Source organism: Paroedura picta, chromosome 3 (genome assembly GCF_049243985.1).
Source record: "Paroedura picta isolate Pp20150507F chromosome 3, Ppicta_v3.0, whole genome shotgun sequence".
In the NCBI taxonomy this organism is placed as follows: domain Eukaryota; kingdom Metazoa; phylum Chordata; class Lepidosauria; order Squamata; family Gekkonidae; genus Paroedura; species Paroedura picta.
The window spans coordinates 67,891,379-67,918,439 of record NC_135371.1 but is presented as its reverse complement, the minus strand read 5'-3'; the positions used below and the strand labels follow the sequence as shown (position 1 = coordinate 67,918,439).

Sequence of the window (27,061 nt, the reverse complement as noted above, 5' to 3'; positions counted from 1 at the left end):
AGTACCAGTTAGGTACTTCGTACTTTGACTGCATTCCAGTCTCTTTTGGTCGGTGATTCGACCTTCCTGCATAATAAGCCAACAGTTGCCACGTGCCAATGTGCTGATGTGCAGAAGCTTCCCAATTGCTTCCCTGTACTACTTGTTGTCGAGGAAAGGTTCACTAATTCCTTTCTGTTCCAAGTAGTTTGTCTTCTTAGGAGTTGGTGCTGGCTTAAGTTCTTTCATATTTATAAAGCTCAGAAATTCTAGGATTTTCTGTTTCTGATTGAGAAGATAGCTTCCATCTTCTCTATGTTCTATTTGTATTCCAAGATAGTACTTGATGTCTCCAAGTTCCTTCACTTCCAGTTCTTGATTCAGGTTCTGGACTATTTCATCACAGTCCTTCTTGGCTTCATAACATAAAAGCAGATCATCTTCACCAACCAGAATATAAGTCCATTTGTTGTCTTTATATCTCGAGTAGAGACAGGGTTCTGCTTTGCCTTGCTCAAATCCTTCCTTGGTTAGCAGTTGATGCAGTTTCTCATTCCAGCATCTTGCAGCCTGTTTCAATCCATAGATGCTCTTTTTCAGTTTACACACAAGGTTCTTGTCTTTGTGCCTTTCAAATCCTGGTGGCTGTTCTACGTAGACTTATTCCTTCATTTCTCCATGAAGAAATGCTGTCTTTTCTCCATAAAGAAATGCTTCACATGCATCTTTCTTGCTGCTGCTGTGCTTAAGAGCATTCTTATTGAAGTGTGTCTCACCACTGGTGCGAAGGTTTCATTATAGTCTTCTCCATACTTCTGGGAGTATCCTTTGGCAACCAATTTGGCGTTGTGCCTTTGTACTTCCCCTTCTACTCCATGTTTGGTTTTGAAGATCCACTTGCATCCTCTTCCCTGGAGGCAGTTCTGTGAGTGTCCATGTTTGGTTCTTGATCAGAGATTCAGTCTCTTCTGCAGATTTTCTCCATTTTGCTGCTTTGTTGGCAGGCTTCTTTTCTATGTCTTTCCATGTGGAAGGTTAAGGTGTTGCTTCTGCCTTTACTAGATAAGAAAGTCTATCTGGTGGTACTCCTTTGTTTGTTCTGGATGATTGTCTAACACTTGGCTCTGCAACCCCTTCTGGTTCCTGAGGTTCTGCAGCTGTGTCTTCTGTGTTGTCCATAGTACTGGTGAACACTGTTTCTAATTGCAATATTTCATTCTTTTCTGCTGGTGTAGATTCACTGATGTACACTGCTCTCATGCTTCTTGGATTCTCATAAATGTATACCACATTGCAGATCTTTACTCTGTCAGTCTGTGGGTCAAGAATTCTGTATCTTTTACATCCTAAGGCATAGCCTACAAAAATGCCTTCTTCTGCATGAAGATCAATCTTGGACTGCTCCTCTTTAGGAATGTAGGTGCATGCTTTATATCCAAACACCTTTCAATGATTCACGCTGGGCTTTTGCCCATACCACATTTCACAGGGTGTGCTTGTTGCAACTTTTGTAGGTAATCTATTTTGCAGCTAGGTAGCAGTGATAATCGCTTCTCCCTACAATTTCATCAGGCAGTGTGATGCACCGGTAAAAAGGCAAATGCCATTTTGGGCTGTATCAACAGGGGCATCACATCAAAATCACAAGATGTCATAGTCCCATTGTATACGGCACTGGTCAGACCTCACCTGGAGGAGGCTACTTAAAGCAAGGGGCTGGTTGCTGGAGCTCACTTTGAGCTCTGGCTGGCTGGCTGGCTATGCAGCTCCTAAGCTCGCTGCTTGGTAGAGCGGCCTGCCTGCATGCCTGCCTCCTGGACTCCTGGTGGACCTCTGGACCTGGCCTGTGGACTGGACTTCGCTGGAGAAGACATCAATAGTTTGTTTTAGGGTTTTTTTTTTTCTCCTTTCCTATTTTTCTCTTTTTTCCCTCCCTCTTCTCCCTCCTCTTTTCAAAAGTTTTTTGACTTTGGGTTTCTGTGGGTGGAGGCCTGGGGTTGGGAAATTGTATTTGCTGTTTTTATTGTGTTAACTGTTTGCTGTTTTGTTTTTTGTAAAAGTATTTTGGGGGTGGGGGTTGGGGCTTGTATTGTAAAATTGCATTGTTTCTGGTTGTTTTTTGGGGGGTTTTTTGGTTGTTTTGGTTTTTTTCCACGGGTTTCTTCAGTTGCTTCGTGCCCTGGGTGGCAGCTGGTTGTTTGATAGTTGTAGGTGTTTTTTGGTGGGGGGCTAGTTTCAGTTTAGGGGGGGTTGTGTTTGTTCTTAGGTTGGTTTAGCTTAGGGCCTTGCAGGGCCAGTTTTTGCCAGCCACCTTTGGGGGAGTGCCCTGGGTGGCTGCTGCTTGTTTGTTGAAGCTGTTTCTTTGGTTAGCCTAGGCAGAGTTAGCTTGTTTGGTTAGGGCCCTGCGGGGCAAGTTTTTCTTGGTAGCCACCTTTGGGGGAGTGCCCTGGGTGGCTGCTGGTTGTTTCTTTGTAGAAGCTGTTTGGTTCGCCTCTAGCTAGTAACACTCAGGTAGCTTAAAACACTTTAAAAGTGTAAAAAGGCTTGGTTTGATTTGGGAGTTTGGGCCTTGCAGGGCCACTTTTGCTTGGTTGCCACCTTTGGGGGAGTGCCCTGGGTGGCTGGCAGCTGGTTGGTGTTTGTTCCCTTCCTGGGGGGATTGCTGTGTTCTTCTTGGGGTGCCCAATTAGTGGCCCTTTAAATAGGCAGTAAAATCCATAGTGTTAGGAGAAATTATAAAGTACAAATAATTTTTTAGAATAGATAGTTTCTTTCCTAAGTAGCCAGATAGGATTTTTATAAGAGAACAATGATTTGGGTTTTAGGTTAAAATAGTACTTTCTTAATAGTTAAAAAAAATTAAACCAGCAGGGGCTGTGCCTTATTGAAGGCCAGCTTTCCTGGTAGAGACAGGAATTGATTTAGAGGCCATCAGGTTTAGGGGTTCTTCTTGACAGATCAGGTAGGGGCTTGGTGCACAAATCTGCTCCAGCCTTCCTTCTAGCTAGTAACACTCAGGTAGCTTAAAACACTTTAAAAGTGTAAAAAGGTTTTTTTTCTTCTAATTTTTCCCTGCTGTAGGTAAGGTAGGGCCAGTTAAACTTAGCTAGGCCCAGACAGGTTCCTTTAGTTTAACAACAACAACAAAAACAAGAGAGAGAGGAAAACTCCATAGAAGTTAGGTCAGCTTAGGGTCTAAATAAACTAAACAGGTAGCTGGTGGGAGGGTTTTATAAGTTTCAAGGTTTCCTTAGAAACAAGTGTTAGGGCAGTTAGTGGTAGGGCCTCAAATTTCCCTGTCTCTTAGATTACAGTTAGTAGAAAATGTTTGTCCAAGGGAACATGAGTGGGAAGAAGGAAGGTCAGGCTAGGGGCCCTGGGAGAAAGGCCCAACAGAAAACTAGAGGGGTGGAGGGGAGTGAGAGGGGGAAGGAAGCATCCTTCCCCCCACCTGAGAAGAGGCCTGTCTTGGGTCGACCTTCCACCACTCCGACCTCTGGCCGGAGTGGTGCAATAAAGAGTGTCCGCAAGGGTTTCCCATTTGGAAAACTTTTCCCAGTCCCAAAGTCAGCCTTAGAGCTCATGTTAAACCCAAGAAGTAACTGAGCATTTCTCAGTGGGTGCCCAGGAGGAGTTTGTTGTTGTGAGCGCACCGATTTGTCTTTTTGCTGCTGCCAGGGCTGTTCTCCCAGAACAGCTCTGTCAGGGCTCTCTCAGGATGTGGCCTGAGTAGAGCAGTTGGATTAGAGGTGGTTTAAGGCGGTGGCCTGTTAGGTTGTTGGATTCCCCACCAGTGTCCACTGCGCCGTGTGTGGACTTCTGGGGGGGGGGGATGTGTCTTTTTGCTGCTGCCAGGGCTATTCTTCCAGAACAGCTCTGTCAGGGCTCTCTCAGGATGTGGCCTGAGTAGAGCGGTTGGATTTGTGGTGTTTGAGGGCGGTGGCCCAAGCGTAGGAAGGGAAAGGTGACTGGAACCTGCTTCGATACACCGTTGGGTTGTGAAAAGCAAGTCTTCCTCTTGCTTTGTATTTGTTAGAGGGGGGAGGCTGGATGGGAGAGCCAGTGATGAGTGTACAGCATGGATGGAGCATCCAGATTCGCCTCTGAGCTCCTCCATTTGCTTTCTGAGGCTCTCCCGGGTTAGTGTGTAGGCGCCGTGAAGCTTTACAGCTTCACTGGGGGTTTCTGGGGGGATCTCCAGGTCTCCCCTGGAGGTTGACATCCCTGAGCCACTAGTGTTCCTAGTGGTGCAGGGATATCCCCCCCACAGGCCAGTGCAGGCCCCCCCTCTCCTCTGCAGGGGAACCCAGGTGAGAACTCAGTGGACCTTATTGGTTCTGCAGGTCTCACCTGGAGGCTGCTTGGGCTGCCAGCCACAGGTTCCCCTGCACCTGGGAGAGAGAGTCCCTTCCTGGCCTGCTCTGTTAGGAGCCAATGCAAGTCAATGTCTACATTGACTTGCATTGGAAAGCCTTCCCCCGCCTTCCCCAGGGGCTGGGGGGAGGGGGTGCATGTTGCACTCCTGAAACTTCTTGGGGAGCTCAGGGAGGGTCTTCCCTGAGTCCCCTGAAAGTTTCAAGAGGATTGGAACAAGGGGTCCAATCCTAGGGGCTCCCAAAGAGGGTGCCCCTATCAGCTCCATTGGTTACAATGGAGTGTCAGATTCTTTAGGCTGAACATGTTTCCCCATAGACTTCTATGGGGAATGTTCCTTGGGAGCCACCAGGATGGGACTCCCTGGTGCAATCTTCCTGAAACTTGCAGGGAACCGAGAGAAGAACCCCCTAGAGCTCCACTGCAAGTTTCAAGAAGATTGGACCAAGGGGTCCCATCCTATGGGCTCCCAAAAGCGTGAGAAAAAAATGATTTCAGCAGATAAATTGCCAGGGCCATTCCGCACTCGTCCAAAATAGCACAATGGTTACAAATTGAAATCGCTACAGTTTTGCCATTATGCACAACGTCGTTGACAATATGCAACACTCCTGAAACTAATCCGCAAAAAGCGCTTCATTGTAGCGCTTTCAGGAAAATCCCAAAAAGTGGGGAAAGCGCTACACTCTTGCAACCTCCGGAAAGCGCTACACTCTTGCAACCAATCAGCAACACTAGCGAAAAAGTTCTGTGCATTACCATTGTTGCGGTATCGGCAAAGTCCCGCCCACTAGCTCTTTCCTCTGATCTTCCGGTGAAGCGATTGCCATTTTTTTCTCCGAGCGAGCGGAGATCAACGCACCCGCGAGCCTTCGTTTACCCAGCGAGGCTTCCCTGGCTGCAGAGCTGTTTTAAGTCACTAAGCACGAAACAACACACAGCCCCATTTGCTGGTTTATTTTCCCTTTATTTTTTACTATATTTTCGGCCGAAAATCACACCCGTGAAGGGGGGGTTATTTTTTTTTTCACTTGGGGGGAGCGTGGCAACGATGAAATGGCAGCTCAAACACCACCTGCTACCTTGATGGGTCTCTCCCTTGCAACGAATCAACGCAGATTCGTTGCAACGTGTGTGTGTGTTTTTTTAACTTCCTTAAAGGGAAAGGGACTTTTTGGGATCATGATAACGGCCGCCCATTGGCTGCTTGACGGCCAGGGGCGGGACAAGCTCGGCAATATCGCTTCCTGGCTAGCAATTTTTGCAGAGACTGGAAACCTGTGGGAAACGATAGAAACGCAACTGGATTCCACTACAAAGCCAGGTATGCATAACGACGAATTCCACTATTTAAAATGGCGATTTTTCGTCCCACAACCAATATACCACATAGATCCTGGTGCGGAATGGCCCCCAATTTCCTTGTTCTGAAATCATTTTTTTCTCACGCATTTGGGAGCCCATAGGATGGGACCCCTTGGTCCAATAATCTTGAAACTTGCAGGGGAGCTCTGGGGGGGGGGGTCTTCCCTCAGTCCCCTGCAAGTTTCAGGAAGATTGCACCAGGGGGTCCCATCCTGGGGACTCCCAAGGAGCATTCCCCATAGAACTATATGGAGAAACATGTTCAGCCTAAAGAATCTGACACTCCATTGTAACCAATGGAGCAGATAGGGGGACCCTCTTTGGAGCCGCTAGGATTGGACCCCTTGGTCCAATCTTCTTGATACTTTCAGGGGACTCAGGGAAGACCCTCCCTGAGCTCCCCAAGAGGTTTCAGGGGTGCAACTTGCACCCTTCCCTCCCATCCCCCGGGGATGGCGGGGGAAGGCTTTCCAATGCAAGTCAATGGAGACATTGACTTGCATTGGCCCCGAATCGTCCGAAACAATTCGGGAGGCTTCCAATGCAAGTCAGTGGCCTCCATTGACTTGCATTGGCCCCGAATCGGCTTGGACAGCTCTGAATCTATTCGGGAGCCTTTCCAATGCAAGGGAGTGGCCTCCATTGACTTGCATTGGCCCCAAATCAATTCGGATCCGAAATCGGTTGTGTGTTAGGAGTGGTTAGGAGTGCGGACTTCTAATCTGGCATGCCGGGTTCGATTCTGCACTCCCCCACATGTAGCCAGCTGGATGACCTTGGGCTCGCCATGGCACTGATAAAAACTGTTCTGACCGAGCAGTGATGGGAAGGTGACTGTAAGCTGCTTTGAGCCTCCTTCAGGTAGGGAAAAGCAGCATATAAGAACCAACTGTTCTTCTTCCTTTTATTTTTGGTTCCGTATGAACTGGCCTTCCTGGTTGGGCTGCCCCCGATCAGTCTCCTTCCTTACACTCCTTATATTGAACGTCTCCTTCCCCTTGTGGCTTCAGTTTAAAGCTCTCCTGATGAATCTCCCCAGGTTCCTGCCAAACACATTTTTCCCCAACTTTGACAAGTGCAGTCCATCAGGTGCTAGTAGGCCTTCCTCAAGAAAGCCTATCCCAGGGTCCCAGAAACCAAATCATAAAATCATAGAATCATAGAATCATAGAGTTGGAAGGGGCCATACAGGCCATCTAGTCCAACCCCCTGCTCAACGCAGGATCAGCCCTAAGCATCCTAAAGCATCCAAGAAAAGTGTGTATCCAACCTTTGCTTGAAGACTGCCAGTGAGGGGGAGCTCACCACCTGCTTAGGCAGCCTATTCCACTGCTGAACTACTCTGACTGTGAAAAACTTTTTCCTGATATCTAGCCTATATCGTTGTACTTGAAGTTTAAACCCATTACTGCGTGTCCTCTCCTCTGCAGCCAACAGAAACAGCATCCTGCCCTCCTCCAAGTGACAACCTTTCAAATACTTAAAGAGGGCTATCATGTCCCCTCTCAACCTCCTTTTCTCCAGGCTGAACATTCCCAAGTCCCTCAACCTATCTTCATAGGGCTTGGTCCCTTGGCCCCAGATCATCTTCGTCGCTCTCCTCTGTACCCTTTCAATTTTATCTACGTCCTTCTTGAAGTGAGGCCTCCAGAACTGCACACAGTACTCCAAGTGTGGTCTGACCAGTGCCGTATACAATGGGACTATGACATCTTGTGATTTTGATGTGATGCCTCTGTTGATACAGCCCAAAATGGCATTTGCCTTTTTTACCGCTGCATCACACTGCCTGCTCATGTTTAGTTTACAATCCACAAGTACTCCAAGGTCTCGTTCACACACAGTGTCACCTAGAAGCGTATCCCCCATCCAGTAGGCATGCTTTTCATTTTTCTGACCCAGATGCAGAACTTTACACTTATCTTTATTAAATTGCATCTTGTTCTCATTTGCCCTTTTTTCCATTGTGTTCAGATCTCGTTGAACTCTGTCTCTATCTTCCGGAGTATTTGCCAGTCCTCCCAATTTGGTGTCATCTGCAAACTTGTTGAGTAGTCCCTCCACCCCCTCATCTAGATCATTAATAAATATGTTAAAAAGTACCGGGCTGAGCACCGAGCCCTGAGGTACCCCGCTACTCACCTCTCTCCAGTCTGATGAAACACCATTGACAACAACTCTTTGAGTGTGGTTCTCTAACCAATTCCCTATCCACCTGACTATCTGAAAATCCAGATTGCAGTCCTTCAATTTATCCATCAGAATATCATGGGGAACCTTGTCAAAAGCTTTACTAAAATCCAAGTAAATGACATCAACCGAATTTCCCCGATCCAGCAAACCTGTTACTTGGTCAAAAAAAGGAAACCAGGTTGGTCTGGCAGGACCTGTTGGAGACAAATCCATGCTGACTTCCTTGGATCACCAAATTGTCCTCCAGATGTTTGCAGATCGCTCCCTTTAATATCTGCTCCATTATCTTCCCCACAACAGAGGTCAGACTCACTGGTCTGTAGTTTCCCGGGTCATCCTTCCTCCCTTTTTTGAAGATCGGAATAACATTTGCTCTCTTCCAGTCCTCCGGGATATCTCCAGTCCTTAAAGAGGTTCCGAAGATGATGGACAAGGGCTGTGCAAGTTCTCTGGAAAGTTCTTTGAGTACTCTCGGGTGCATTTCATCTGGACCAGGGGATTTGAACTCATCCAGTGCAGCTAAATGCCTCTCGACAACCTCTCTATTCATGTTAACCTGCCACCCAGACACTGTCCTTTGGCTACGGCCATCTCTAGATGTGCCTAAACACTTTGACCTGTGGGAAAAAACAGATGCAAAATAGGCATTAAGCCTTTCTGCTTTCTCTGCATCTTCCGTTAGAGTTTGTCCATCCGCACCCAACAGTGGGCCTATTGCCTCCTTTACTTTACGTTTGCTCCTCACATAACTGAAAAATCTTTTCTTGTTACAATGGGCTTCCCTGGCCAATCTTAGCTCACTCTCAGCTTTGGTCTTTCTGATGATTGATCTACAGTGCCTAGTAACCTGTAGGTACTCTTCTTTAGAGCTCTGTCCTTCCCTCCATTTCCTGAACATTTTCCTTTTCTTTCTTAGTTCCTCTTGAAGTTCTCTGTTCATCCAAATAGGCTTCTTAGAGCTCCTGCAGTGTTTTCGTCTTTCTGGGATAGTCATTGATTGAGCATGCAATAGCTCCTGTTTGAGTAGCGCCCACCCTTCACATGCTCCCTTCCCTTCCAGCATTCTCGTCCATGGTATGACACTCATCATGTCTCTGAGTTTATTAAAGTTTGTCCTACGAAAATCCAACATCCGCGTCTAGCTACAAGCTTCCTTGGCTCCCCATCTCAAAAGGAATTCTATGAGGACATGGTCACTTCCCCCTAGGGTCCCCACCTCCTTCACCTCATCTACCAACTCTTGCCTGTTCGTCAGTATTAAATCCCTCCTGCCGGCACCAACTACGCAGCCACTGATTCACCTCCATTATCTTCCTCTACCAATGCATTCCTCTTCCCTTGACAGGCAAAATTGAAGAGAATACCACTTGTGCCCCCATTTGCTTGAGCTTCCTCCCTAGATCTTGATAGTCTGTTTTAATAGGAGTGATGGTATTCACGGACATGTCATTCGTTCCCACGTGGACTATCACAAATGGGTAGCGATCCGTAGATTTGAGGAGTTTGGGCAGCCATTCTGAAATGTGTTTAATTTTTTCCCCTGGCAAGCAATACACCTCTCGGGCCCAGCCACATGACGATCTATTCCTCTTAGTAGGGAGTCTCCAATTACCAGTACTCTCCTTTTTTCCCTTCTCAACACCATTGCCTTATTTCCCCATGGCCTCTTCACTTTGTCTTAGACTTTGTTTTGGGACCTCTTCCCTCGTTGACACTTGCACCTCCTCTGCAAGGGCCTGAAATCTATTCTGGAGCTCCAAAGGCCCCAAGAACCCTCATGCTCTACACCTTTGAGTATTTTTGCTAACTGTCTGCAGAGGCTCCATAATGAGGTCAATCCCCATATTCTCTTCAGGACTGGTTGTATCCTCTTTATTCAGAGTTGCACAGCTCCTGCCTATGAACTCCTCCCCTTTCTTAATTTCTGTCAGACTAATAATCCTCTCTTCTAAGCCCCTAATCCTTTCCTCCAAAAGTCTTACCAGCTTACACTTGGGGCAGCTGTAGTCCATCTTGTCTTCAGGGAGGAAGGCAATCATGTCACACTCATTTCAGATGATGGGATGAGTGTCCTGGAGGTCCACCGTAACTTCTAGGCAGTGCAACTACTAGGAAAATATAATCTACAGATTCTAATTGCTAGGCTAAGAACTGCTATCCACGAGCCCTTCGGCTCTGGCGAGGAGCAGCCCTTTTTAATCCTCCCAGCAATCACCCAGCAATCACCTCACTCAGCACCACAATAGTCTCACCTGGTCAGCAGCAGCAGCTTTCTCCAGCAGCTCTCCCCACGTGCTCCCAGCTGTCTGAGCTGGGCGAAATATCAGTCTCAAGGTTAATCAATGCTGAAATTTGCCACCCGCTGGAGAAATGGACAGCCTTTCTCTTCCCTCATTCTTACCAGCCCAGGAGACACTTTGCACTTGCAGTGTGACCATACTGACACTGGTTCTTGTGAAGCACTGGTTCTTGACCAGTTCTGCCTTCACAGCATAAATCACTGACCTTTCAGCATTCATTCCAAGTCCACAACTAGGAGTATGCAAAATCTGGATTGAAAAAAAAAAGTGATTTGAAGATCCATGGAGAGGAAGGGCAGCAAAATGTTCAAGATGTGTCACTCTGACCTGCAAGGGACATCTCAACCAAGTTTCTTTCTGGTCATGAAAGTTTCAGGCCTGCCTCTTAAAAATTTCCTTAGTAATAATGAGAGGCAGTAATCTGCTCTTCCTCCTCCTCCAGAGTCATACAGTGAGATTGCTTGGAAGTCAAATTCCACACTCTATATAGTAATACAAGGGGTGATGTATGCTTGCACTGGCTGTACGGCAGGAGGAGTGTTTTACTGTGGAAAGCTTTATTGATTTATTGATTGATTTGATTTTTATACCGTCCTTCCATATGGCTCAGGGCAGTTTACATACAACATGGGAGATACATGGAACGAATTAATACATAACATAAACAAATACAACAACAACAACAATCCAATAACGCAATTTGAGTGATCATAATCAATACAACAGGAACGGAACCCAGCCAAGGCCCCCAGAGAGGACAGACTGCCTCAGGCCATGGAGGGATGTCTGTGGGGGAACCTGTTGTCGGCCTCAGGCAAATGCCTGGTGGAGGAGCTCCCTTTTGCAGGCCCTGTGGAATTTTGGGAGTTCGGACAGGGCCCTGATCCCTTCAGGGAGCGCGTTCCACCAGGAGGGGGCCAGGACAGAAAAGGTTCTGGCCCTTGTTGAAGACCAATATGCTTCTTTGGGGCCAGGGATCACTAGCCAGTTGGCATTGGCAGAGTGTAATGCTCTTTTGGGGGTATAGGTGGAGAGACGGTCTCTTGGGTACATTGGGCCCAGACCGCGTAGGCAATAGTGGGCTTAGCCTGGAATAGCTCTGCACAGGCTTTTGCTACAAGTCATTCAAGAATACCTCCCTAATGGGGCCAATTTCAGGTATGCTGACCATCCATTTTTCTTCCATATACATACCTTGCCCCAAGCGGAAAAAATCCATTTCCCCTAGTACTGGCTGCTTTTGCTAATTCCCCACTTTGACTACAAGCCAGCATCTCATTACACTGAGTTTCAATCTGCCCCCACTTTCACAGGGCAATTTATTGTGTGTGTGTGTTGTGCACTCCTGGCCTCCCTCCAGTTTGGCTATGGGTGTCAGCCTCGAGGTGTGGCCAGGAGATGTCGCAGAATTACAATGGAATTCCAGATCACAGAGACCAGTCCCCTTGGACAAAATGGCTGCTTGGGAGGGAAGCCTCTATGACATCCTTTCCTCCCCAAGCTCTACCCCTACCCCAAATCTCCAGGAAAGTCCCAAACTGAATTGGCAACCCTTGCAGTGGCATCTCATTTATGGTTCCATCCGCTGTCTCACTGACAACAGGGGAGCACCTCAGTAACTGAAGCATGATCCCAAGCAGGCATCAGCTGTGCATTCACCGTTACTTGATCCAGCTCTGTTCCTGACATTCACCTCAAAACATTCAGGGGATGATGAACACCTGCTGGCACCAAGTCAAGCATTCCCCCTCACCCTCCCATTTGCTCAAGTCCATGTGTGCTGGAAATGGGGTTTCTATGGAAACCCCAGTGCTGGACTGTGATGTCACTGTGCTCAGTGCCTCACCCAAATGGGGACTGTGGCTTCCACAGTGGATATCCCCCTGCAGAGCATTACCCCCTTTTCTCTGGCATTGAAAGCATGTCTGTGCCATCATTTGCTCTTTATGGGATGCTGAGACCTGAGGTGCCAGCGGTTTGGCAGTACTGCCCTGTGAAACAAGGTCACTCTCAAAGCTATGGTGGAAGGAGGTGCACTCCAGGAAGAGCCTGGAGGCATGGGCATCCCAATCCATAGAGTGGAAAACTGGCAGAGCACAGCACAACAACATTGTTAAGAGGGTGAGGGTCAGATTGATTCCAAGTTCAAAAACAGGCAATTCTGCTTTAAGAAAATTCCAGCCTATATTGGGCCACAGGAGAATTGTATGTTCTAAAAATATATGTACACATTTTAAATAAGCAGAAGTTTTTCAAAAAATAATGTAATGAATTGCCTGGTTTTGAACTTGAACAAAATCTGTTCCTGCACCCAGTTATAGCTTGCATTTATGTCGCATACAGGCAGCTAGCTCTGCTTGAGGCACAGAGGTCAAAAAGAGAGTTTCCCACCCACACCCTGCCTTCTTTGAGGATTAATATGTCCCTGATGGTTACATTTGTCAGGCACATAACACAGTAAAACAGACAACTGTGGAACAGTTTCCTTCGTAAAGTAGGAGTAAAAGTAGGGGAAAGAGACCTTGAGTGTAAGGTGACCAGATTGTCCCACATCTGGAGGGACATCTGGGGGTACCTGGCAAATTGTACTTACGGTATTTGCCGGCGTATAAGACGACGCCCCAACATTTCCACTCAAAATATAGAGTTTGTTACATTACATTACAGTACTATGGGCCAATATGGGCAGCTATGTCTATCCCAACTGAAGTGTACCCGGCATATAGGACGACCCCCCCCCCCACTTGGAGGCATGCTTTTCAGGGGGGGGAAAGTAGTCTTACCAATGGTAAAATCTGGTCACCTTACTTTAGTGGTAAATCTAAGGGTTCCTTGATGTTAGTCTTTTTTGCGCCTCTTTCTTCCAAAGCATAGTGTTTTCCTGCAGGTTTAGCCCTCCACCCCAGTACATGCAACACATCCAACTCCACAACAAGCATCCAACTCTAGATCCCACAAAGAGGAGCTGGGGAGGAGTGATCTAAATTAGCGATCCCCAACCTGTGGGCCGTGGACCACATGTGGTCCATAGACTAATTGGAGGTGGGCCGCGAAGGACGCCTTCTCCCCCCCCCCCGGCCCTTTACTTCATCCCCCCGGCCCTTTACAACACACTTTGGGTGTCATTGTCTCCCATCACTCCCAGATGGGACTATCTCGTTGCAGAGAAACAAGCTCAGGGTTCCCATTGATTTGTCATTGTCATGAGTTAAAATTTCCATGAAAATAAAATGTTCCTTATGTTCATTGTTGTGGCGTGTCTGTATCTTATTTTGAAGGGATGTTTAAACATTACCATAGCGATCAGAGAGCGTTAGGGCAGTGGTTGAGAGTAGAGGAGTAAACTACCCCCCCCCCACCGGGCCTCAGTAAAATTGTCAAGCGTTGAGTGGTCCCCGGTGATAAAAAGGTTGGGGACCACTGATCTAAATAACAGGACTGCGGCCACCTTTCTCTGTGTGTGCTCTCAGCTTTGGGTGGCTCTGCTTGTATCTGTTGCATGTGGTAGTGTGAGTCCAGCTCTTGAATAGGAGTTTGCACAGAATGTGGAGAGTGTTGCCTAGAGTGTGCCATCAGCGTCAAGAATGTGGGCATCTGTCTTGCTTGCAGTGCGCAGGGGTCTGGGGTTGTCAGTGTGCCTTTGTACCCCCCCCCTTTTTCTGCATATCTTGTTCAGCATCTTATTGTCTCTGCATTTGTTTTGTTCGTTGTGTTTTTCTCCTTGTTCTGTGTGCCTTGTCTTCAGATGTGTGGTCTGAACCTACCTGTATTGTGTCTGTTTTGTCCCGTCTTTGTGTCTGTCTTCATACACGCTGCTGTGTGTGCCTCGGTGTCGGAAGAGGCACCGGTTTAACTGAGCAAGCTTTGCCCAGCTTCCTTATTTGACCCCAGCATAGGCTCCCCCCCCCTCCATCCAGCAGCTCAGGGTGCCCTGTGGGCTCATTCACACCCTCCCCCCTCCTCCTGCTGCGGCATAGCAGGCACCACTAGAGCACGGGGGTCCCAGGCAGCTCCTCGGGGACGGGGACGTTTGTCCAGAACATAAATGCTGATGATTGGCAGCCCCTGCTTCAGACAAGCCCAGGACTGGAGTCGGAATGAGACCACAGCCAGACTAGGCTCATGACCCCTGGGAAATCCTTGCTCCCCATGCAAGGTGACTGGGGGAGGGGACAGTGCATGGCATGTCTTTTAGGGATGAGAGGGGGGTTCTCCTCCCCCCCACACACACACATACTTTCCCTTTTGAGATGTGTGGATGATACCTAGGTTTCCTCTCAGGAGTTGATGTGGAGGTGTGATGTCTCTTAAAATACCAGAGATGGCTGGCGGGGGGTGGGAGATGTGAATAGTTGCAAGGTGGGGTTGGTGAGCCAAAGGGCCATAGCTCTGCCCAGAGGGAGTAGCAGGTGGGATCGAATGCCCACCCTTCTGCAAGAGGGCAGATTGGAAAGAAGGGTGTATTTGGGGCTGGGGGTCTCCAAACCTCCTGTTGATTTGCCACGAGGGCGGTAGTGCTGTCTGGGCGAGGAAGGAGCCTTGGCGGTGTCTCCACAGAGCCAACAAAGAGGCTGCTCGGGGACTTGGAGGCAGCCTTTCCTACCCTCCCGTTTGCCCCTGGCACGGCTTCCGGTACCCCGCACCCGCACCCCGCACCCCGCAGGCGGACTTCTCCTACCCGGAGATGGGGAGCGCCAGGCGAGGCAGGGAGGGAGGGAGGGAGGGAGGGAGGGAGAGAGGTGTGCGCGGCTCCGCCTGGCGGCTGCGGCTCCTTTTCCCTCCCAGTGGAGCGCTTGTTTGCGTCTCGGGAGCTTGTCAGTCTGGAACCAGCTGTTGCTCCGTCCCTTCCCGTGGCGGATTCCAGTCCGGGTTTTGCAGTCCCTCGCCGGCTCTTTCTTCTTTCTCTTCTGCATTGCCGCGGACAAGGTGATCGCAGCCAACCCAGCGCTGCCTGCCTGGCAGAGGGAAAGAGACGGAGACACGCGCGCGCACACTCGCACACACACGCACGCACAGTCGCGCCGCGGCGACCGGCCGGCGAGGGGGTCTATGCGGCTGTCCGGCGCGGATCTGCGAAGCGGCCCGTGGGATCCAGCCGCCGCCGCCCAGGTCGCTCCCCTTGGAGCCCGGCGGCGGGTCCGTCCGGCCATGAGCGGCCGATGGAGCGGCCAGGGAGGCGGAGGAGGGCTGGGGCGCTGAGTGCCGCCGAGGAGTCCTGAGTTGTTGCGGCAGCAGCAGCAGCCGCCGCCGCGCCGAGCAGACTCCAGCTGGGACCGTCGCCTCGGCCGGCCCCGTCCCGTCCTCTGTCCCTTGCCCGGGGATGGCTTCGTGGCAGCGGCTCGGAAGCGGCGCCCGCGTGGGCACGGGGCTGTGGCATGTCCTGCTGGCTGGCACGATCCTCTCCAGCCACATCCAGCCCAACGGTGAGTCTCGGAGGCTTCCGCGCGTGGCGTCGGCCGGTGGGTCGCCCTGGGCAGCCTCTCGGGGGCGGGAGGGCCAAGCGGGAGGTTCGACGGGGAGCGCGGCGCCCAGCGGGGGAGCCTGGCAGGGGACAAGAGGCTGAGGTTCAGCGACGGGCAAGGGGTCTGTCAAGCGGCATCACAATAGGACTGGCCACGATTGTGTCCCACGGAGGCAAGGGAACTTGGCAAGGGGGCATCGAGCTCCATGGGGAGCATTTGCCATCCCAAAGTGTAACAGCAAACTTTCCAGCCTGGCTGCACCCCCTGCTCTGGCTTCAAAACCCACTGGGCTAAATGCCAGCTGCACCCCCCTCCCGGCACCTCCTGCCCTGGCACTGCCAAGGGCTGTGTTGCTGCAGCAGGATCCTTTTCCAGGGTTCCATCCTGAGCTCTGCTTGTGGGTTGACCTCGTGCTCTTGTTCTTCCTCTGGACCCCAGAGGAACTGCAGCGCTGGGGGAGGGCTGCGTTTGTGCCTCCCTGCCCAGCCTTCCCTTGCCTCTTGCTGCTTCTCTGGGTTTCAGCAGATCTTTGGTTCCTGGATCTTGGATCCGGCAGCCGGGATGGAGGAAGGGCTTTTGTAGCAAGGATGCAACATGGCATGACTTCTAGTCCCAGCAGGACAATTGAAACTGCTGCCTGGGAACAATACCAGGGGGTATTGTTGTGTCCAGATGTGGGCACAGAAGCATCTGGTGAGGGGACAGGGTGTGGATGTCCAGTCCAAGTGGCCTGAATCTGCCATGGACACTCCAAGGTGAGGATTGGAGGGAGGCACAGGGCCTGCGGTGTGGCTTTGGCTGCCTATTGTACACCAAGTGCAGAAATAATTGATGTTGGAAAGGGCGCTGGCAACCTGCAATTGTATTACCAGAATGATGGTGTGTCTCTAGAGCATTTGCTAATCCATGTTTGATGTTCTCCTTCGACAATGACACCCACCACCCAGAGCCCATGGGACAGCACTCTTTGCAGCATAGAAGCCTTGAACAAACAGTGCAGTCACCCAGTCCCTGTGAGGCAGGGCAGATCTTTTCTCCCCAGAGCAGAGGTCCAAAGCCATAGGGACTTTGCCCAAGGTCAACCAGCCAGTCAGTAGCAGAGGAGGGGACAGGAGACAAACAGCCTGCCTCAGTCCTGCGCCTTCCTCTTTTCCATCACGGGCCCAGAGAAACTGACACAGTACACAGGTGTTTTTGGAATCACTTCTTAGACCCACAGGAACAGAATGATTTCCAGTCTACAACACCTGTCACTCCGTCATAATGCACCAAAGGCACACATAAGGCACACACACACACATACAATATACATGGATGCATCGTGCACACACACATTGTAGAATCTTGTAAATGAGAGGCTTCATTCACACAGATTCAAACATGTCCAAGGAGTTCATGTACGCATGGTAACTGCACATAAACAAGACACACATGGTGGATCTGTGCACAACAAATGTTCACACACATGTTTATGCTGCAAGTCATCATGTTAATACCAAGTCCTTGTGAGGCAACAGGCCTTCTGTCTCTTGTGTGCCGGAGTCACTCAGCCCTGTGCAGAGGCAGAATATCTGGCTGTGAGGGATGTTCAGGCTCCACAAAACAGCCACCTCCAACTGCACAAACAAGCCCCCCATTGTATGGCTGCACAGCTATTCTTTGAAACTCTCCTCCCGGCACAGGCAGCTTTGAAGGAGGAGAGGACCTGCTCCTGGCAACAGAGTGGAGTATGAGTGGATGCTGTTTGCCTTTTCTTTCATCTCTTTCCCACTCTTGTCTATTGCCAGCCCATGGAGGGCTAGCCAATGAGCCAGCAAAGCGGGGTGGGGGTGGGGTTGAGTCTTTCAGCCTTATAGTCACAAAAAGGGGAACAGCAACATGGCAGATGGGGAATTCCACCTGAGGAAAGGCTGTAGACTGCACCCTCCACCCCCTTTCTCTTTAGCTGGCTGTGATGCTTGTCTTTCTGGGCAATGGCAGTTTGATTCCATTCCCTGTGGGCTGAAGAATCCTAAAAGGCAACTAGTTTGTTCCTTGTTCTTCCAGATTCACAGTAGCCCAGGCCACTTGAACCACCCCCAATTCATTCTGTGATTCTGGGGAATAAGGAAGCCACAGTGCCAGACAGAGACAGGCTTTATTCAGGAGCTGAAATGAGCTTTGCCAAATGGGTTGACTAATAGTGCAATCAAGCCCATTCACATCACTGGGTTTAGACCAGAGTGATTCTGCAAAGGGTTGTGCTGCAGCCCCCACCATTTCTGATTTCCATCAATTCCCTCCTTTTGGATCCTGTAACTTAAATCTGGGTTTCTCCCCATATGTCCATGACAACCCCCACCCCTCTTCAACTCTCATCTCTTGGGGTTCTTCACTTGATCCTTGATGTTAACATCCCTTAACCCACATTTGTCACCCTCTGCTATTTCAGTGCCAAGTTCCCATCCCAGTTCTGCTAAGTGACAGTGCACCCATGGCTGCCCATTGAGCTGCCTGTCTCTTTTATTACTAGCAGACAGTTCAATATCATACTCTTGTCCTGTACATTAATTGATCCAAAATAACTACCGCTTTTTCCTCTTGTATATGCCTAATAACTCACCCAGATTAAAATTCCCACTGCACAAGCATGCACTGGCAGGATGATATACATTTACCAGTTTGGAGATATTTAAACTACTCTGATTGTTGGTAAGGAGGGAGGGGAGATAAGATGGGCCCAAGGAGGCTGTTTGGCATTCCTATGGATATTGACAATTGTGGCCTTAGGGGCTGGGCCAAAGGAGAATTGCAATGGAAGTCTCACAGTGGGCAGGAGAGTGTTATGAAGTGACATCTGAAGACAAAGGATGCCTCTGAGCTGTGCCTATGGTGGGATGCAGGAGGTGGGAAACACCCACTGTGGGAAACACCTGGATCCTGTAATTCAATTGGTACACTGGAAGAATGCTTCTCTATTCAGCCTATGCTCGGCCCTGTCTATATACCAGTGGTAGTCAAGATCATCTGCTCCCTTGGCACCCACATATAACCCCTCTGTTCCCTTCCGTAATGTTCTCTACAAATCAGAATGAGTGGAAATGAAAGATCTCATTTCTGCTAATGGGCCAGAGACAAAGCCCATTCAAAATGCCAGAAATAAAATAATATATGCAATTTAAAAAGGAAATTCTCAACATGTGACCTTCCCCCCCCCCCCCACAGAGTTCTGCAGGAATGTGAGACTTAGAAAGTAAAGGGCCATGCCATTCAATTTCCTTGATTGGCTCTTTATAATAACTGATGATGATTTTTAATAAGTAGCATCTGGCAACTTCAAGGAAAATGCTCTAGACTCTGGTCACCCTTTCCTTACTCTCATTCTGTGTTGTGTCCCACATGAAGTTCTCAACAGCAAGGAACTCTCTCATTCACTTGGGGCAACGGGGCAGCTATACTCAGAAGGACCTTTTAGTCAAGTCGTTTCATTTTCACAGAACAAGGCCATTCTCCCAGTGGAATTTAATTCTTGCATTTACAGTCCACCTTTCTCACTGGGATTCAAGGAGGATTACAAAATTTAAAACAGATTCTTAAAGGTGTCACTGGACTGACATTTAAAACAATGCAATAAGAACAGTGAGAGACATGCAATAAACAGTGTGATTAAACTGGATTACAAATGTTAGAAAACAATGTAGTGAAAATAAGATAATACAGTAAACAGTAATAAGGTACAGCTCTATACCTCTTTATAATAGCACCCTTCCTGGGAAAGCAAAGGTATGGACATCTGAAAGGAGAGGCTCCTATGACATGTTGCATGAGCCAAAATTCAGGGTTGATATTACAGTTAGAAATCATCCATGAACCAAAGACCTCCTAATGTACAAGTACACAACAAGCAATCAGATGTTAACCCTGAAAGCACTCACAGACTAGCTTGAAAATATCTGATAACTACTGTGATGAGCAAAAAAGGGAGAGAGGGCCCCAACAAAATTCCCAGTTTGCTGTCTTGTTTCAGCACCAGATGCTCCTAACATACATTATATTAGCATCTCTGTTCTGAAATGGTATAGCATACTATAAGGCTGATGTGTAAACATGAGGCAACATAACATGGGGAAGGTTAAAACATATACTGACCCAAGTGCCCTAGAGCAGTGGTCCCTAACCCCCAGTCCGGGGACCGGTACCAGTCCGTGGATCAGTTGGTACCGGGCCACGGTTCCTCATCCTCCCCGGCTGCTGCCTTGGGGGCTGCCCTGCCACTCTGCCACCGGCTCACCTTTGGTGCTCTCCAGCGGCCGCCATGGCTGGGGCTCTCCTTAAGTGTGGCACTGCGCAGCTGCTGCTGGCAGCACCCCCCAGCGGATGGCAGGAAGTCAGGGGTGCCAGTGGGAAAGCAAGTGGAGCAGGGGCTCAGGTGGCAAAAGACTATCCCCCCCCCCGAGGCCTCAGTAGAATTGTCCCCGGTGATAAAAAGTTTGGGGACCACTGCCCTAGAGGAGTGTACTAAATTAAGAGATTTCCAACTATGGCACAGAAGCCCCCTTTTCCTCCCTACAGAAACATGAACAATCTGCAGAAGTCAAGCTAAGATTTGTCTGATCAGATCTGGAAGGCTTGTTGATTACCATTTGTACATTGTATGTTTTAGGATGGGGCAGATATTATGATAGGAAATATGCCAACATTGAATTAGGATTATTTCATAAACTAGCTGCAAAGCCCGTTCATAAGAACAGACTTTGAAAGGGCCCCCCCCAGGTCCCCGTGGGCCAGTGGCGATGTGGCTGCATCCTTGGGGCCTGGCAAGCACTCTCGCTGCCTCTGTGCAGCGGTGAGAGCGCTCAGCGGGCCCTAGGGAAGGAAACTTCCCCCCCTCCCCCCTGCCACCGTGGCTGCTTACCTGGGGCCTGGTGGAGGAGACTTGCAGACAGGGTGGCTCCAGCAGCCAAGCGTGTCTGTGAGGCGAGGGGTGAGTGCTCGGTGAGAGAGGGGGCTGCAGGGGCAGGGTCTGGCCGCACCCTGATAGGTCCTCTTCTAACTCGGACAGCCGGACTCGCTCTTCCCCAAGGCCGGTTTCACAAATATAAAGAGGAGGAACCATGGATGGATAAGGATGCCCATTATGGGGGTAAAAAGTGGGGGAAAGAGACTAAATGAAAAGATTCTACTGCCCTAGCCTGGATGGGACCTTATGCATTTCATCATCTTGGTCCTCTGGTGGGCATTTAAAAAGGGAGTGTGATGGTTCTCTTTAAAAGGCGTAAATGGAAAGGAGCCAGGGCTTACTTGAGAGGTTTCCATAGGTCTGTGCAAAACATCCAAAGAGGATTTAGAGGATAGCCGCATGACAGCACTCTTTTATCCCAGATTAATTGCGCTCACAAGCATGGATTAAAATCACCACTCTGCCTTTTATTGTTACTTAACAAAATTACTAAACATTTGCTAACCACCCTTTGTTGGTGTAATTAGGGTAGCTAAAACACAGTAACAGGAATGGATTCCCTCCCTCCTCTTTTTCAATGCATGTTTAAAGGAGTGTTCTCACTATTCTGTCCTAATCTGTATTTTTGATTCTGGACTAATTAACCCAGGTGTTCCTTACAACCATCAACATGTATTACAATCAGATTCCATTCTTGGAACACTCTTTGAAAGTGAGGAAGTGGGAGCCCACCCACTTCGAGCATCCAGATTATAGGGCAGTTGAATGTGCTGCTTTAAAGTGTATGCAGGGTTACATTATATTATCTAGAAAACATTCTATTAAGACATAAGCAGGTAGTGTTACTTTTGTGTGGGGTAGACTTCTGCCATGCTACATACACAGCTGTGCTCATATTGCAAAAGATATGCTAGTAAAAATGTGTTAACAAATCAGAAAGAATATAGCAAAAACGGTAAGAATGACTGGAGGGCTGGGAGCCCCTTCCTTACCAAGGCTGTTCGATCTGTTTAGACTCTCCAAGAGAAGGGTAAAGGGTGACTTGATCACAATCTCTAAGTACCTACATGGTACGAAAGAGATTTCTGACAGCAGACGGCTCTTTATTGCAGCAGACAAAGGCAGACCGAGAGCCCCTGGCTGAAAGCTGAAGGCAGACAAATTCAGACAAGAAATTAGGTGCAGATAAGCTGTACCCTCTTAGCAGGGAAAAGACGGTAACCATTGGAACAATCAAGCTAGAGAATTGCCAGAAGAATCACCACTGCTTGTTAGAATAAGGCCCTCTTTCACAACCACTCTATGTTAGAACAAGGTATGCGCAAGATCTCTTACCCTTATGTTCCAAGCAATGTGAACCCCAGATGGTTCTGAGTGTCTTTCAGGTGGTGTCAGTTAAATAACTTTGTGCTAAATAGATTTTTTGTTATTGCTCCTTCCTGGTTTATGCTGATTACAGATTCTCCATTGCACAAGGAAGAAACATGGTGACAAAGGGATAGTTTTTTCTCATTCCAAAGAAGCAGGGCTGAAATAATATTGTTAGGTTCTGTGCCTTGTTTAAACTGGAATGCACAGTTGGCACAGCAAATGTTACAGTTTTCTGTTGGCGGCCTTTGACATCGTGGAACATATGTTATTGGTCCACCGCCTTGCTGGCACGGGGTACAGAACACAGCCTTGTACTGGATATGCTCCTTCCTCCAGAACCGGACTCAGAGGGTTGTGGTGGGGGATGAATGGAGTCCCTCAAGGCACGGTTTTCTTCCCCACATTGTTTAACATCTTCATGCACCCTCTGGCCCAGCTGGTGCGGAGTTTTGGGTTGGGCTGCCATCAGTACGCTGATGACACCCAGCTCTATCTCCTTATGGATGGCCTGGAACCATTTGCCAGATGTTTGGAAGCAGTGACTGAATGGTTCGAGCAGAGTCGCCTGAAACTCAGCCCTTCCAAGACGAAGGTCCTGTGGTTGGGAGGTAGGGGGTGGGATCAGGAAGCGCACTTACCCACCCTGGCAGGGGTGCAACTTACCATTGGCTCCCAGGCCAGGAATTTGGGTGTGACCATTAATGCCTGACCATGGAAGTGCAGGTCAAGAAAGAAGCCGGCCAAGCATTTTGCCATCTTCACCAGGCTCGACTACTAGCACCCTACCTGTCCCCCGAACACTTGGCCACAGTGATCCATGTAGTGGTCACCTCCAGAATAGATTTCTGTAATTCGCTCTAGGCGGGCCTACCCCTGTTCTTGATCTGGAGACTTCAGCTGGTGCAAAATGCAGCTGCTAGGGTACTTACTGGCAAATCTTGGAGGTCCCACATCCAGCCTGTGCTGAGGCAGCTGTATTGGCTGCCAATTGCTTTCCGGATCCGATTCAAGGTTTTAGTATTAACCTTTAAGGCCTTACATAACTGAGGGACCGCCTATCGTCCTATGCCCCCCACAGGGCTTTACGCTTTGTGGGTGAAAATGTATTGGTCATTCCCGGTCCCAGGGAAGTGTGCCTAGCCTCAACCAGGGCTAGGGCCTTTTTGGTCCTGGCCCCTAACTGGTGGAATGAGCTCCCGGGTGAGCTGAGGGCCCTGCGGGATCTGTCAGCATTCCACAGGGCCTGTAAAATGGAGCTTTTCCGCCAGATCTATGGTTGAGAATGGGGTTGCTGAGGTAGATTGACGCCCCCCCCCCCGGGGTTTGAGTAGTACACCATTAGACCTCCTTCTCCACCCCTCTAGTAGTGGGGTTTGGAAGTGGGTTTTTCTACCAAGTTGGGGTTTTTTTTAAATGTCTTTTAATGGGAGTTTTAATGGGGGTTTATAAGACATTGGGGAATCATAGAATCATACAATCATAGAGTTGGAAGGGGCCATACAGGCCATCTAGTCCAACCCCCTGCTCAACGCAGGATCAGCCCTAAGCATCCTAAAGCATCAAAGAAAAGTGTGTATCCAACCTTTGCTTGAAGACTGCCAGTGAGGGGGAGCTCACCACCTGCTTAGGCAGCCTATTCCACTGCTGAACTACTCTGACTGTGAAAAACTTTTTCCTGATATCTAGCCTATATCGTTGTACTTGAAGTTTAAACCCATTACTGCGTGTCCTCTCCTCTGCAGCCAGCAGAAACAGCATCCTGCCCTCCTCCAAGTGACAACCTTTCAAATACTTAAAGAGGGCTATCATGTCCCCTCTCAACCTCCTTTTCTCCAGGCTGAACATTCCCAAGTCCCTCAACCTATCTTCATAGGGCTTGGTCCCTTGGCCCCAGATCATCTTCGTCGCTCTCCTTTGTACCCTTTCAATTTTATCGACGTCCTTCTTGAAGTGAGGCCTCCAGAACTGCACACAGTACTCCAGGTGTGGTCTGACCAGTGCCGTATACAATGGGACTATGACATCTTGTGATTTTGATGTTATGCCTCTGTTGATACAGGCCAAAATGGCATTTGCCTTTTTTTCCGCTGCATCACACTGCCTGCTCATGTTTAGTTTACAATCCACAAGTACCCCAAGGTCTCGTTCACACACAGTGCTACCTAGAAGCGTATCCCCCATCCAGTAGGCATGCTTTTCATTTTTCTGACCCAGATGCAGAACTTTACACTTATCTTTATTAAATTGCATCTTGTTCTCATTTGCCCATTTTTCCATTGTGTTCAGATCTCATTGAACTCTGTCTCTATCTTCCGGAGTATTTGCCAGTCCTCCCAATTTGGTGTCATCTGCAAACTTGATGAGTAGTCCCTCCACCCCTTCATCTAGATCATTAATAAATATGTTAAAAAGTACCGGGCTGAGCACCGAGCCCTGAGGTACCCCGCTACTCATCTCTCTCCAGTCTGATGAAACACCATTGACAACAACTCTTTGGGTGCGGTTCTCTAACCAATTCCCTATCCACCTAACTATCTGAAAATCCAGATTGCAGTCCTTCAACTTATCCATCAGAACATCATGGGGAACCTTGTCAAAAGCTTTACTAAGTAAATGACATCAACCAAATTTCCCTGATCCATCAAACCTGTTACTTGGTCAAAAAAGGAAACTAAGTTGGTCTGGCAGGACCTGTTGGAGACAAATCCATGCTGACTTCCTTGGATCACCAAATTGTCCTCCAGATGTTTGCTCCCTTTAATATCTGCTCCATGATCTTCCCCACAACAGAGGTCAGACTCACTGGTCTGTAGTTTCCTGGGTCATCCTTCCTCCCTTTTTTGAAGATCGGAATAACGTTTGCTCTTTTCCAGTCCTCCGGGATATCTCCAGTCCTTAAAGAGGTTCCGAAGATGATGGACAAGGGCTGTGCAAGTTCTCTGGAAAGTTCTTTGAGTACTCTCGGGTGCATTTCATCCGGACCAGGGGATTTGAACTCATCCAGTGCAGCTAAATGCCTCTCAACAACCTCTCTATCCATGTTAACTTGCCACCCAGACACTATCCTTTGGCTACGGCCATCTCTAGATGTGCCTAAACACTTTGACCTGTGGGAAAAAACAGATGTAAAATAGGCACTAAGCCTTTCTGCTTTCTCTGCATCTTCCGTTAGAGTTTGTCCATCCGCACCCAACAATGGGCCTATTGCCTCCTTTACTTTACGTTTGCTCCTCACATAACTGAAAAATCTTTTCTTGTTACAATGGGCTTCCCTGGCCAATCTTAGCTCACTCTCAGCTTTGGCCTTTCTGATGATTGATCTACAGTGCCTAGTAACCTGTAGGTACTCTTCTTTAGAGCTCTGTCCTTCCCTCCATTTCCTGAACATTTTCCTTTTCTTTCTTAGTTCCTCTTGAAGTTCTCTGTTCATCCAAATAGGCTTCTTAGAGCTCCTGCAGTGTTTTCGTCTTTCTGGGATAGTTATTGATTGAGCATGAATAGCTCTTGTTTGAGTAGTGCCCACCCTTCACATGCTCCCTTCCCTTCCAGCATTCTCGTCTATGGTATGACATTCATCATGTCTCTGAGTTTATTAAAGTTTGCCCTACGAAAATCCAACATCCGCGTCTGGCTACAAGCTTCCTTGGCTCCCCATCTCAAAAGGAATTCTATGAGGACATGGTCACTTCCCCCTAGGGTCCCCACCTCCTTCACCTCATCCACCAACTCTTGCCTGTTGGTCAGTATTAAGTCCAGTATGGCTGAACCTCTTGTGGGTTCATCTACCATTTGATAAATGAAATTGTCAGCCAGGCAGGTCAGAAAGTTGCATGACTGAGTACGCTTCGCAGAGTTTGTTTCCCAGCACACATCTGGGAAATTGAAGTCACCCATGATGACAAGGTCCTGCCGCTTGGATATATTCTCAAGCTGCTCACAAAGTGCAGCATCCACATCCTCTCATTGGTCAGGCGGTTGGTAGCAGACACCAACCACCACACTGTTTGTTTTCCCCTCGCTTATTTTCACCCAGATGCTTTCCACTGTAGATATGCTCTCCTTCACTAGAATTGCCTGACAGGTAAGCCCTTTCCTCACATACAGTGCCACTCCTCCACCTCTTCTATCTATTCTGTTTTTTCTGAACAGTTCATATCCATCCACCATTACATTCCAGTCATGAGAATCATTCCACCAAGTTTCTGTGATGCCTACTAGATCATACCTTTCCAATAAATAAATAAATCAGTGATGATGATGATGATGATGATGATGATAATTGCAGACAAACTGGAGCATGTCCAGAGGAGGGCAACAAAGATGGTGAGGGGTTTGGAGACCAAGACGTATGAAGAAAGGTTGGGGGAGCGTGGTCTGTTTAGCCTAGAGAGGAGACGACTGAGAGGGGATCTGATAACCATCTTCAAATATTTAAAAGGGTGCCATATAGAACAGTGGTCCCCAACCCCCGGTCTGCAGACCGGTACTGGTTCATGGATCAGTCGGTACTGGCCTGCGGCTCCTCCTCATCCTCCTCCCTGGCTGCTCCCTCGGGGGCTGCCCTGCCACTCTGCCGCTGGCTCACCTTTGGTGCTCTCCAGTGGCCGCCATGGCTGGGGCTCCCCCTCGGCGTGGTACTACACAGCTGCTGCTGGCAGCGCCCCCCAGCGGTCGGTGGGAAGACAGGGGTGCCAGCGGAAAAGCAAGTGGAGCAGGGGCTCAGGCGGTGGCGGCGACGTCCCTCGGCAAAAGACTACCCCCCCCCGGGCCTCAGTAAAATTGTCAAGCGTTGACCGGTCCCTGGTGATAAAAAGGTTGGGGACCACTGATATAGAGGATGGAGAAGATTTGTTCTCTCTTGCCCTGGAGGGACAGACCAGAACCAATGGGATGAAATTAATTCAATTCCGTCTAAACATCAGGAAGAAGTTCCTGACAGTTAGAGCGGTTTCTCAGTGGATCAGGCTTCCTTGGGAGGTGGTGGGTTCTCCATCTTTGGAAATTTTTAAACAGAGGCTGGATAGCCATGTGATGGAGAGGCTGATTCTGTGAAGGCTTAAGGGGGTGGCAGGTTACAG

At 48.8% G+C, this 27,061-nt stretch overlaps 1 protein-coding gene across 5 annotated transcripts in view; it reads left to right on the top strand.

Moving 5' to 3' along the window:
- The window catches only part of UNC5A (unc-5 netrin receptor A), a 167,104-nt gene that overhangs the window by 9,971 nt on the left and 130,072 nt on the right, over positions 1-27,061 (top strand). For 4 of the 5 annotated variants that reach the window (XM_077326273.1, XM_077326271.1, XM_077326270.1 and 1 more), the window contains exon 1: positions 15,011-15,634. The exons of the other annotated variant lie outside the window; for it this stretch is intronic. Coding sequence is in view for 3 of the 4 variants with exons in the window: in XM_077326271.1 (XP_077182386.1) it covers positions 15,532-15,634 (103 nt within the window). In the remaining variant the exon portion in view is untranslated. Of the gene's footprint in view, positions 1-15,010; positions 15,635-27,061 lie in introns of those variants that run through there. 5 annotated transcript variants of the gene reach the window in all.